We start from the raw sequence: 13,810 nt of genomic DNA on the forward strand, positions 1-13,810 counted from the left end.
TAGCCATGATATGTCCCATTATTTTTGTCCATATAGTTATAAACAATATTTCCTTAAAGTTTAATTGGAGATTTTTCTTCCCAAGTGAGATGTGAAGAAAGTAGATGGTTGACTGTGGTAGAAAATTATTATTTACAGTCAGAACACGAAAAGTGTTTTAGAAATTTGGAGAGAGAACATTTCAAATCATCATCATGGATTAAAAAAAAAAAAAAAAAACTAAATTGAGAGAAATTAAGAAAGAACCCTCTCTGAGGTGTTTTGGAAGCAAAGATGATAATTGAAACAAAACTAACCAATGCAATGATATTTATGCCAACATAAAACTATATTATACATTTGTCATCATTGTTTTGTATCCCAGACCCCTGTTAAAAAAGAAACACCTGAATTCAGCGTGTCCACATACTTTTGTCCATATAGTGGATGTTTTACAGGTCAGTAGATTTGGTGTTGAGGAGAATCTGGAGTTGACAGAACAGAAGCCAGGGCCTCGACTGTGAATTTGAAATTACCCATAAATCCACTCAGCTTAAATTCTTTATCAGAGCTGGTGAGGAGATGATGAGTTGTTATGCAATAAAGAGGGTGGTTTAACTGCAAAGTGCTCTGCTGGATGGAATTAGATTGTGTGAAGTTAAAACTAATTGAAAATGTGCTGTAGGTTTAAAGGAACACATCTCTGTTTTGAAAGTCCAAGTCTCTCTGGTGGAAAATGAGATACTTGAATTGTACTGGAATATTTCAGTTTTATGCAGTCTCTTCATTACATCCCAGAGGCAAATTATATACATTATACTCTATTACATTTGTCTGATAACTTTAGTTACATTAATGCTATACTGTTTCATCCCCTTCCTGCTAGTGAAATCCACTTATCTTTAATGTATGATTTTTAAAGGGTTTTTATGTAGTATTTGCTACTTTTTAATGTTAAATAATTACCCCACATTCTTTATCTCAGTCCTGTGCAAAAGGCCTGTTCCCACTTTAGGTTTGTTGGTTTGATAAGGCTCTAATGACCACAAATATGCATTACTGAGTCTCTGTAATAATATACAGTCTGGATATATGAGAAGTATGTACAGCAGGAAAATGAAAAGATCATAATTAACTTGTTTCCATTCTGTGCAAAATATCACACTTTGACTAAATCCAAAACCCTATCGCTGCCAAAATATTTGCTATACCGTAAATGCACAAGGTGGTTGTAGTTTGTGCCAAAATTTAATTTGTGAAATTGTGTGAAAATAGCACCTTGCATTAAAATAAAACTCCTAATAAAATGATTTTGACTTTATCATCCACCGTGAATCCTTTTCTTACAAACTGTAACATGTTCGAGCACAGTGTGTGTTGTTTTAACAGTGAAAATCAAACGTTTTTAATTCCTAAAGGAAACATTTATGTTGTGGAGTGAAATGCATGGAAGCTAGGCTTTTCTTGCAAAGTGTCATTTTGCACAAAGAAGTAACTGAATACACAAAACATTCCAAAATGTCCATCTCTTCTTCACTTCTTCATGGTGGCAAAAAAGACAAAGATTTTTTTCCTCTGGTCTACAGACTTCAGATCATGTGACATTTCCACTTCAGACTAGTAGTTTCAGACTTCAAATATTTTTCAGGTTTTTTTTCATTTCCACTGTTATGTGTTCAACTTTATAATTTACTCAGTTTTCATTAATCAAAGCTTCAGTTGGCTGTAGGTTTAGTATCATCTTATGTGTTCAATAAAACCTTCTGATAATCAGTCATATTATGCCCGTTAACACCCAGAATTGAACCTGAAAATTAGTGAGTCTTTAAACTTGACACCAAATTTTTGACAAAATTAAAAGCATAAAATTAAGATAATTTCATCATGCATAAAGTTTAGTCTGAGATGCACTGATTTAAAGGGCTTAGTAAACCCACTTGTATTAGTCTTTTGTTCATTTATTTGCGTATTTTGACCCTAATATTTCATACAGTTTGAATTTGAACCCTCCAGGTGCTGCAAAGCTATCTTTATATTCATTCCGAAAAAACTGAGTGGATTTCTACAACCCGTTTAAATTCCTGCTTAATTTGTTACATCTATAACTAGTTACGTCACAACATTTGCACATACAAGGTCAAGACTTCTGACGAACATTCCTCCGAGTACGCCATAATTGTTTGTCAGCAGCAGCGGTTGTAGTAAAAACTGAAAATATGTCTGAACTTCGAGCCATTTACCAAAAATGTTCAGTTGTTGGTTGTATTAATGAACACAAGTGGTTGAACAGGACAGAAAGCACGGTAAACAAGCTGGAGGGGGTGGGGTCATTTGCATTTAAAGGGCCAAAGTTCAAAACGATTTTTCTCGTGTCGTTACTCAGAAATAGGGTTGAAGATGGACCTGTGGAGTTAAATTAATGAAGAATTCAGACCCAAGCAGAGCATTTACAGTTGATGTAGACCACAGGGAAATGTTTTAAAATGCATAATTCCATTTAAAAAAAGCAGAATATCACACCTTTAAAACTGCGACCTTCTTTTGGCCACTTGTTTCTTTACAAATGATTACAGAAGCATTCATGCAAACCGTGTGTCTTTCTCATTAGTGTGAGTTGTAATGATTTAAATGTTAATTGGTACATGTTCATGCTCTAAACTCAGCTTCCAAACATCAGTATTAATATGACAATAATAGGGAGAGGTGGAAGCAGCTCAGGCCCCTCAGAGACCGAGGAGAGTTGGTTTCTTTGTGTTTTCATTGAGGTTAAATTGAGCAGATTTAATTAAAGTTTAATACAGTTTTGCAGCGGAGATGTCATTGCCATTTCTCTCATTTTGCCATTTTCAAAAGATGACAACAGTTCGCTTTGACTAGTCTCATTAACCTTTAAAGAGCTCAGCAGCATTCAGCGTACAAAAGCATCTACTGATCTAGAATGTTTAACACCCGCTGATCCACTAATCCTACTAATATATAATGTAAATAATTGGTGTAAAATACAGTTTGTCATCTTTTCATGGTCATCCGATATGACCCATTTGGACTTTCAGAGACTCTGTAGTTACCGTGGAAACACTGTCATCTTCTACAACACTGATTCACCTAGTAAAACCCATGGAGTTAGATCAATGACAGTGGAAGGAGATGACCGTTTTTATGTTCAGTTAATGATATATTTTGTAGAAAAAATAAGTTTTTTTCTCTGCTTTGTTATAAAAACCTTTGAATTTACTCTGAGTTTTTATTATCTACATAAGTAAATTAATAAAGGAAACAACCCCATTTTCACTGAAAAATACAAAATGCATTGAATAATATTGTAATTAATGGTAATAAACCACTTAGAAAAGGCGCCACAGAAATAGTTCTAGGGTTTAAAGGAGTCTAAAAGAAACTTTTTTTTTTCTCTTCATTTCAGTGAGCAATATTGACACCTTTTTTCCCTTTTCAAAAAAAAAGAAAAGAGAACAGTGTACTTTGTACCAATGCGTAAAATGTTATAAGACTGTTTTGAATAAAAATTTGAATTAAAAAAAAAACAACTTTAGTTAACTGTTTTCTGTGGATATCATCTTTTCTGTCATCTAAGGATAAATTACACAAATATTAGAGGATACTTCTATTTTCCTTGTCCAGTCTTGGTCTTAGTGACTTTTAAGACCCTTCATCTGGTTTTAATGTAAAGAGATGCTGCATGTTTGCACTGATTATGTTTAATAATGAGTTGTGACAGCGCGATAGACGACTTCTGCACCACCTAATAAAGCTCAGCTGTAGTATTTGGAGACCAGAGGAATTAATTTACCCTCTGTTCATTCTGTCGTCTGGCCTCGGCGCCGTCACCTCATTGTCAATAATATCAGATGGATGTTATTGACAATAATCCACAAGCTCTTATCTCATCAAATGGACTGAAGGCTACTCCGTCTTCACTTGGTGTCTCTTCTCCACCTCTTCTCCTCATTCATCTCCTAGCTCCCTCCTCGGTGCTGCTTAGCTTCTTATTCCTTTGTTTTCCACCTCTTAACTCCCATCACTGTCTGTCCCCCTTCTCTCCACCCTCCATCTCGCTCACAATGCTCTTTCAAGGGATAAATTCTCGGATGAGCGTGCTGCTTGTGCTGCTGCTGCTGCTACTTCTTTCAAAAGCGATTGAGTTTCTTTCTTTAGGTTCCTCATCATTCACAGTCCACCCCCAGTACATGCTTTTATTTCTTTGTAAACTTTATCCGCCCACAGCCACTGGTATGTTTATGACCTAAAAATTAAATTTCCTCTTGGCAATAATTTTCGCAGCGCATGAGGGAAAGCAGCCTACGGTATCCTCCAAACATTTTAAGTAAATGGATCCTGCTTCCTCTCCCTTCAATGTTATACAGACATGTATTTGCGCTCAGTCAGCTACAACAAAGTGAGATAATAGTTTGAAGCTGCATTTTTTTAATGTGTGGTTTTACCTTTTTATAATATTTGTCTTCTGGACATCTATAACTATCCCCATCTGTATGTCTGTGGAGGTTCTCATTGGCCCAGGTCATCATTCTACTTGATAGTTCTTTTCGTTTCAACTGGCCTTGTTTAGCTCTTTTGAAAACATTTCATCTCTCATCCAAGAGACTTCTTCAGTTCAGATAACTGGTGGGGGAAACTGGACTTATAAACCTGCAGGGGGAGTGGTCTGTGCAGGTGTTAATCCATGTTAACCTTATAATGCCAAACGTATCATATTTGATACATGAGTTTTGAAGCCCTCTACCTGATTTGTGTAATATTTAAAACCTGATGCATACAATTAGATACATGCAATACACAGATAATCCACCAGGGGGGAGGAATTCATTCACCAGAGGCCTTTCCAGTGACACTACAAGACTGTCGTTAATGAGGAAGGAGGCAGAACTTTACCAATTTTGAAAAGGAATTACCAATGTGTTAGACATGTTTTTGTTCAAAAATAATAATTTTTGAACATTGAGACCGGATGTATCAAATATGATACAAAATTGAAACTCACATGGAAACTGATGTTTTTTAAAAACATTTTTAGGTGATTCAGAAGGACTTATGAAGGCTCCAGTTTCAAAGAAGTGGAATTTTCTGTCAGTGATTTAGTGGTTCAGGCTTTACAGGGTTAATGAATTTAAGTGTTAGGGTCGTAGAGAGGGTGTGTCCCTGGGGTAGGGTCACTGGTGGGTAGGGCTGCTCGATTATAGGAAAAAAAAAAAATCACAATTATTTTAGCAATAATTGAAATCACGATTATTAAAAACGATTATTTTTTTAACCTTAAAGTTGTTTATTTTTTTCTTGCAAAGCAATGTAAAATATACTCTTTAAACATAAATGAAGCTTTTAACCACTAAAACAAAGTATGTTCACTTTTGTATGAAACAAAAAAATCTTTGAATGCAAATAAGTATACTGTAAATTCAAGTATGTTTCCTTTTGTAAATAAATAGTGCACTGTAATTAAACTGCTATAGACTTGCCATAGAACTGTAGCAATAAAAAAAAAAACAAAAAAACAAAAAAAAACTCACGTAAAGTGCAAATTATAAATTCAAGTATGTTCAATGTAGTATGAAACATAGTAAATTCAGTGGCGTGCCGTAAGGTTTCAGTTCAGGCCTTCTGTATACATCAGCCATCAAGAATACGTACGTTAGGGTTATACGGGTTAGGGTTAGGTTAATACGGGAGTTACAGCATAAAGAGATTCGGAGACTGAAGACTGCATTGCGGACGAAGTTGTTTTTATGTGTTATAGTTTTTCATAAGATTATGATAAAGGTTGCGGTGGTTAAACTTTAGATGGTTACAAAGGTTTGTTATGTTACCGGTCGGTGCGGACACAACTACGAAACACTTTTTGCATGTGATGTGTTTTTGCTCTTCGTCTTCTTCATCAAACCCAAAGTGATTCCATACAATTGAATTGGACTTGCCTTTTTTGTTTACCAAGCACTTCTGCTGTGATTCTCCTGCCATTTGTCCAGACCGCTAGGTCCAACTTTCCTCTTGGGGTGGACCTGCCGGCTAGCAGGCAGCTGTAGCTTAGAGGGGGGCGGGGCAGAACAGCTCATGGGAGCTTGCGTGCGCGTGAATTAAAACAACTCAAAATTAATAACTGTTTTTTCTCGATTACAAAGTTTTTGTAATCGTTGCGTGTAATAATCAAAATCGTAATTGAATTTTGATTAATTGCACAGCCCTACTGGTGGGTATTGGGTATGAGTTTGAGGGTCGTTGATAAGAGGGGTGGGTGACAGTCCAAATCCTTCAACTTCAGGTGAGTCCAGGTGTGGAAGGTTGTTAGTTGAAAACTTATTTAAAGTGCTGTTCTAGGTTTTTGATCAGTAGTGTCTCAGACCATCACCCCTGTTCAGCGAAGGATTTTCCACTTGCACTAAAATGGCTTCTTTGACTCCTCTCTCAAACAGTTTGTCTTCTCTGGTCAATATCCTGACATTGCTGTCCTCAAAGAGTGTCCTTTGTCTTCCAAGTGCAGACGGACTGCAGAGTCTGGTCCTGAGGTGGAGGCTCTCCTGTGTTGATGCGTTTATGGGGGTTGTTTGGTTTCTCCTCTGCATAAGTCTGTACGTTCCTCACTGCACTGAACAGCAGAGACCAGGTTGCTTTGCTTCTACCTCAATAGTTTGTCCTTGGGATGTACTGAAGCCTGTCTCAGGGTGTTTGTGAGTTTGAAATATACTGGGATATTGTGCTGGTTGAAAATCCTTCGTAGTTTTACAGACACCCCCGCTGTGTATGGAATGACAATGCCTTTTGCTTTTTCTGGCTTTTCCTCTGTGTTGTTGGTGGGTTTTTGGTTCCTTGGTTTGACTTTAAGGAAGGCTCACCTGTATACATCATCTGAAACTGCCTGAAACATCAGTGTTATAGTGCAAAAAAAATCAGGAAATTTGGAGTCCTTGGAGTGGATTTTTTGAATGGAATGGATGATCCATCCGCATGGGTGGACTTCAAATTGTCCAGCAACTCACTAAAAATCCACAATCAGAACAATACAAGAAGTATGTACAGGATATTTATAAAAGATTACATAGTAAAGAAGAAGTAAAATTAAAGCCGCAAGCGGCATCTAAAGGCCCTCGCCAAGGGCACGTCTAGTGGAAGTATGCTCATCGTTCAGCAGGTGGCGCTCTAGCCCCAACTTTTGTGTCTTCTAATGAATGGGTGTAGGCCTGGGACATTGACAATTGATTTGAGACAAATCAGTGTTCGTATGTCCGAACTGAACAAAATTTTGTATAAATAAATCTGTAGGGGGCGCTATGAGCAAAAATTAAATTTGTTCCATTGAATGGGTGTAGGCCTGTGAGATGTACCACTGAGTCAAATTTGAGCCAAATCGGTGTTCGTATATCTGAACTGATGCAATTTTCGTGAAGGTAAATTTGTAGGGGGCGCTACTGAGCGAAGTGGAAATTTCTTTTGATAAATGAGTGTAGGCCTGGGAGATTGAACACTGATTCAAATTTGAGCCAAATTGGTGTTCGCATGTCTAACGTGAAGTAATTTTCGTAAAGGTAACATTGTAGGGGGCGCTATCGTGCCGAATTTCCAATTTTTCTGATAAATGGGTGTAGGCCTGGGATATAGACGTCTGAGTCAAATTTGAGCCAAATCGGTGTTCGTATGTCCGAACTGAAGCAATTTTAATAAAAAATATTAAAACATTTTGTAGGGGGCGCTGTAGTGCAAAATTTCAGTTTCTTTTGATAAATAGGTGTAGGCCTTTGAGACAGATGTCTGAGTCAAATTTGAGCCAAATCGGTGTTCGTATGTCCGAACTGAAGCAATTTAATAAAAAATATTAAAACATTTTGTAGGGGGCGCTGTAGTGCAAAATTTCAGTTTCTTTTGATAAATAGGTGTAGGCCTTTGAGACAGATGTCTGAGTCAAATTTGAGCCAAATCGGTGTTCGTATGTCCGAACTGATGTCATTTTTGTAAATGTACATTTGTAGGGGGCGCTATAGTGCGAAATTTCAATTTCTTTTAATAAATGGGTGTAGGCCTGGGAGATGGACGTCTGAGTCAAATTTCAGCCAAATCGGTGTTCGTATGTCTAAGCTGAAGCAATTTTTGTGATGGTAAATTTTTGAAAAAACTTCGCAAAGTTTGCAACCTCGTCACACAAAAACGGTGATGCCGATTCAAAAAATTCGGCTAACTTTTGATACCCCACTTCTCTAGATACTGTACACCGATTTTGAGCTCATTCGGCCAAACGGCTTAGTAGGAGATAGTTAAAATACGACATCAGCGAAAACGCTGACTCAGCATTTTGGAAATTTCAATCCAATATGGCCGACTAAGGGTTGGTTTAGGGGCGTGGCCATAATAATATTTTTTGTTTGTCTCCTCATGATGAATCTGTGTACCGATTTTCGTGGCTCTACGACAAACTTTATGTTGGACGCACTCCCATTGGCGCAATGCATTTTCACTTTTCAAGGGGGCGCTGCCGCAACATTTCTTTGCCGACATCTACGAAACCTATATGTAAATTCAATTTCTCGCACTTCTGAATTTTAGGCAAAATTTGGTGAGTTTTCGTAAATGTTCAGAGGGTCAAAATTGAGCTCAAAGCGCAGGAGAAAGAAAAATAAGAAAAAAAAAAAAAAAAAAATTAAAGCCGCAAGCGGCATCTAAAGGCCCTCGCAAAGGGCACGTCCAATGGAAGTATGCTCATCGTTCAGCAGGTGGCGCTCTAGCCCTAAATTTTGTGTCTTCTAATGAATGGGTGTAGGCCTGGGAGATTGACAATTGACTCAAATTTGAAACAAATCAGTGTTCGTATGTCCGAACTGAACAAATTTTTGTATAAATAAATCTGTAGGGGGCGCTATGGAGCCAAAATTCAATTTGTTCCATTGAATGGGTGTAGGCCTGTGAGATGTACCACTGAGTAAAATTTGAGCAAAATTGGTGTTTGTATGTCCGAACTGATGCAATTTTCGTGAAGGTAAATTTGTAGGGGGCGCTATTACGCAAAATAGAAATTTACTTTTTATAAATGGGTGTAGGCCTGGGAGATTGACAACTGATTCAGATTTGAGTCAAATTGACTCAAATTTGAAACAAATCAGTGTTCGTATGTCCGAACTGAACAAAATTTTGTATAAACAAATCTGTAGGTGGCGCTATGAGCCAAAATTCAATTTGTTCCATTGAATGGGTGTAGGCCTGTGAGATGTACCACTGAGTCAAATTTGAGCCAAATGGGTGTTCGTATGTCTGAACTGATGCAATTTTCGTGAAGGTAAATTTGTAGGGGGCGCTACTGAGCGAAGTGGCAATTTCTTTTGATAAATGGGTGTAGGCCTGGGAGATTGACTACTGATTCAAATTTGAGCCAAATTGGTGTTCGCATGTCTAACATGAAGTAATTTTCATAAAGGTAACATTGTAGGGGGCGCTATGGCGCCGAATTTAAATTTTTTCTGATAAATGGGTGTAGGCCTGGGATATAGATGTCTGAGTCAAATTTGAGCCAAATTGGTGTTCGTATGTCCGAACTGAAGCAATTTTAATAAAAAAAATATTTTAAAAAATTTTGTAGGGGGCGCTGTATTGCAAAATTTCAGTTTCTTTTGATAAATAGGTGTAGGCCTTGGAGACAGATGTCTGAGTCAAATTTGAGCCAAATCGGTGTTCGTATGTCCGAGCTAATGTCATTTTTTAAATATACATTTGTAGGGGGCGCTATAGTGCGAAATTTCAATTTCTTTTAATAAATGGGTGTAGGCCTGGGAGATAGACGTCTGAGTCAAATTTCAGACAAATCGGTGTTCGTATGTCTGAGCTGAAGCAATTTTTGTGATGGTAAATTTTCGAAAAAACTTTGCAAAGTTTGCAACCTCGTCACACAAAAACGGTGATGCCGATTCAAAAAATTCGGCTAACTTTTGATGCCCCACTTCTCTAGATACTGTACACCGATTTTGAGCTCATTTGGCCAAACGGCTTAGTAGGAGATAGCTAAAATACAACGTCAGCGAAAACGCTGACTCAGCATTTTGGAAATTTCAATCCAATATGGCCGACTAAGGGTTGGTTTAGGGGCGTGGCCATAATAGTATTTTTTGTTTGTCTCCTCATGATGAATCTGTGTACTGATTTTCGTGGCTCTACGACAAACTTTATTTTGGACGCGCTCCCATTGGCGCAATGCATTTCCACTTTTCAAGGGGGCGCTGCCGCAACATTTCTTTACCAACATCTACGAAACGTATATGTAAATTCAATTTCTCGCACTTCTGAATTTTAGGCAAAATTTGGTGAGTTTTCGTAAATGTTCAGAGGGTCAAAATTGAGCTCAAAGCGCAGGAGAAAGAGAAAAAAAAAAAAAAAAAATCTCCCCTACATGTCTGTGGGGTCAGATGTCACGTGTCGTGCACTTACACCCATGTGACTGACCCCGAGTGGGCGTGTCCCATTGACTCCTATTCATTCTGTGCAGGTGTAAATATGCGATTTGTGCACATGTCATATACATCTTCGGAAAGGTCTCAGTGCCGTGAATGTGAATATGTGTGAGAGTGGCGACAGTGGCGAAAGGCGACCGCGTCACTGGCGATTTTGTCCCCATGCACCCACTGCAGACTCAATAGGCCCTGCGCCGGCTTTACTCGGCTCGGGCCTAATAATCTGAGCAAGAACAATATAGCCGTTTCTATGGCAACCACGTATTTGCCCTTTTTTGAAAGTTCTCGAGGTCCCCCACATGTGTGTGGGGTCAGATGTCACCTGTCGTGCACTTACACACGTGACTGACCCCGAGTGGGCGTGTCCCATTGACTCCCATTCATTCTGAGCAGGTGTAAATATGCGATTTGTGCACATGTCATATACATTGTCGGAAAGGTCTCAGTGCCGTGAATGTGAATATGTGTGAGAGTGGCGACAGTGGCGAAAGGCGACTGCGTCACTGGCGATTTCGTCCCCATGCGCCCACTGCAGACTCAATAGGCCCTGCGCCGGCTTTACTCGGCTCGGGCCTAATAAGAAGAGATTAAAAGAAAATCCAAGGGACTTGATTTTTCTTTTTTCGTAACTTTTTATTGGGTTTGCCTTTTCACCCATTAAATATTTTACAGTGATACAACAAGACAGAATTTTAACAAAATATGTCATTTAAAATACGAAAATCAAATGTGAAAAAAAAAACAAAACGAAGAAAAAACAGCAACACCCCCCCCCAACAAAAACACAAACTCAAAAAAAAGAACAAAAAACAAAGAAACAAAAAAATCACAAAAACAAAGTACTGTCAGTTTTGTATAATAATATAATAATATAATAATACTTCCTCCCACTCCTTTTCAAATGTGCAAATGAAGTCACTGTATTTATTGTATATATGTATAATTTTTTTTTCCCATGACTTCTTAGTACCTGTTTTATTTCTAAGGACTAAGTAAGATTACTTTGTCGTGTTGCATATTCGAAATAAACTAACTAACTAAATAAATAAATAAATTATACTTGTGTCTACTGATCAGTAAACCTTGTATTCAGTGAAAAATACCATCTAAGGTGCTGATATAACCTGTTTTGTCTACATACTAGCCATAACCAGTAAGTTATTCATAATTAATAGCCATCCGTGCAAAATAGAATGAATATTAAACCTCACTTTGCATACAAATACATAAAAATTCAGCTGATGGGTTTAAAGATGCATGATTTAAAACCCCCCAGAGGAGTTTTACACATGCAGCATTTCTACCTTCAGTGCAGGCTTTAAAACCATGCGTCATGACTTCATTGTTGTGGGTTTTCAGGTGTTTTTCAACTTGCATCCTGCATATAAGGTGTTTTGTTCCATGGGAGAGCCGGGAGGGAATGTTTGTTTTTTTTTTGTGCTGTTTATTGTGTATGAGCTTGTCAAAAGTTTGATACGGTGAAATCTTCGAAGCCTTGGTTTTGTGAGAGCGTAAACACACAAACACACACATCTTAACGCTTCTGAATGGTACAGAATGATGCTCTCTGTGGTCGTCAGGGAAATGACAGCGGCAACAGCTGGAGGGGAGACTTGCAGGGAGTATTATGTGGTGTTTGGAAGTTGTGTGACAAGTAGAGCGTCACTTAATTCTGTGCCTGTTCACTGTTTGTTTTTAGGAGACTTATCTCCTGGGAATCATCATCTCCATCTGTGGGAATGTCCTCATCAGCATTTCTCTCAACATACAGGTAGGAACAAAAGAATCCTGCTGTACAGGAACACTAAGTGCACAGCAGGCAATTAATACATGTGAAGACTCATTCTCCCGCTCTTGAAGTAGTGCCTCTCATGACACTTTAATCTTTTTTTGAGGCATCAGGAGTTTAGTGAATGTGCTGCATATTATAGAGCTTCACGATCAATCAAAATGTAATTAAATTTGCAAAATGGTTAAGTATAATATTAAGCTTGAACTACAATTTTTTTTTTTCAGTTGAATGTGTTACAGCAGAACATTGGTGCTATAGAGATGTCCTGCAAAGCAAATCATTTTAATTAAATTTAAATGAATGTACTTGTGGTTTTTGCTGGGATCTTTAAATATTATTTTTATATTTTTCTAATGAAAATGAAATGGAAAATGTAATAGCTGACAAAATATGGTAAGTTGATTTTTTTTTTTTTTAACCTCAACCTAATTATAATGCAAATTGTGCACAAAATGTTCTTGTATAGCACCTCTAACTGCAAACAAGAATCTGGCATATTTATGATGATTAAATCTATAGGAGCCAAAATTCTGTTTTTTTATGGTTATTATGGTTTAGATACAGTATCTTTCCGTGGACCTTGAATTCTTTTTTTTATTTGTAGAGACGAGCATTTTTGCTCAGCCACCACAGGGTTCATCAATAGATAAATAGAACTGAGTAGAAAAGAAAAAGCAATGACTAAAGTAAGTAAAACCAAAACTAGAGACTAGAGAATTAATAAGAACTAAAATCTCTATCTGCAGCTTATCAGTTTTCATATTCTGCTTTGGAACCGTTATAGCTGCAGGAGCTGAAATCAGGGGGAAATGCCAGAATTTGGAAATGCACACCTGCCTTCTTTAGTTTCTTCTTAGTCCAAATTAAAATACTAAATATAAACATAAATATAAATGAACCTGGCGCTGTTTCATGTGATTAGAACTGAAGCCATGTTTAGTAGAATCATGCCCAGGTTGCATCTGATCAACTATTGGTAATTACAGTTGTCAGTCACACATTCAACCCTCCTACCTGTCTGGGAAAAAACCTTATGATTGGACAAATCTCCTTGTAACAGGGTCGATTTTCCACAGGCTAGTAGTAAATACCGAAGTCTCCTAGTTTCTTTTTAGACCATTTCAGGTACAACTAATGCACTGACCCGTGGAGAACCATTCTGGACTTCATCATTGTCAGTACCGAGGGTGGGGTGTGAAAAAGGGGTGGTGTTTTTAAAATCCACATTCTGACCCTAAGGGGCAGCATCCCGTTCCCTTGGCGTAGATATTTGTTGTGTATTTGCTCATGCTGTACTACATTTGTCCAGCAGTCACTGCCAAAGCGCTCATTTACAGCCAACTTATTGAATTGTCACAGGTCTCTAAAAACCTAAAAGTAACAGAAAAAAAATAGGACCAATGGCCCTGTAGCTTACCGGCCAAATTAAAAGCTTTGGGAAATGCATCCAGATGCCATTTATTATCACCCAGCTATGTGTATTTATTATATTACAGAAATAGCCCATGTTTTGGTCATATTCCAATCAGATCTGCAAAAAATTCAAATTCCAACTTGATATCATTGATACTGATTTATTGGA

General features: G+C 37.7%; 1 protein-coding gene across 1 annotated transcript in view; it reads left to right on the forward strand.

Annotated features, from left to right (window-relative positions):
• Positions 1-13,810, forward strand: part of LOC115436195 (NIPA-like protein 2) — a 68,235-nt gene that overhangs the window by 16,733 nt on the left and 37,692 nt on the right. Inside the window, exon 2 of the mRNA XM_030158965.1 lies at positions 12,136-12,207. Within this exon, the coding sequence (XP_030014825.1) occupies positions 12,136-12,207 (72 nt within the window). The remainder of the gene's footprint in view (positions 1-12,135; positions 12,208-13,810) is intronic.

This window comes from Sphaeramia orbicularis, chromosome 16, assembly GCF_902148855.1.
Source record: "Sphaeramia orbicularis chromosome 16, fSphaOr1.1, whole genome shotgun sequence".
NCBI classification, from domain to species: domain Eukaryota; kingdom Metazoa; phylum Chordata; class Actinopteri; order Kurtiformes; family Apogonidae; genus Sphaeramia; species Sphaeramia orbicularis.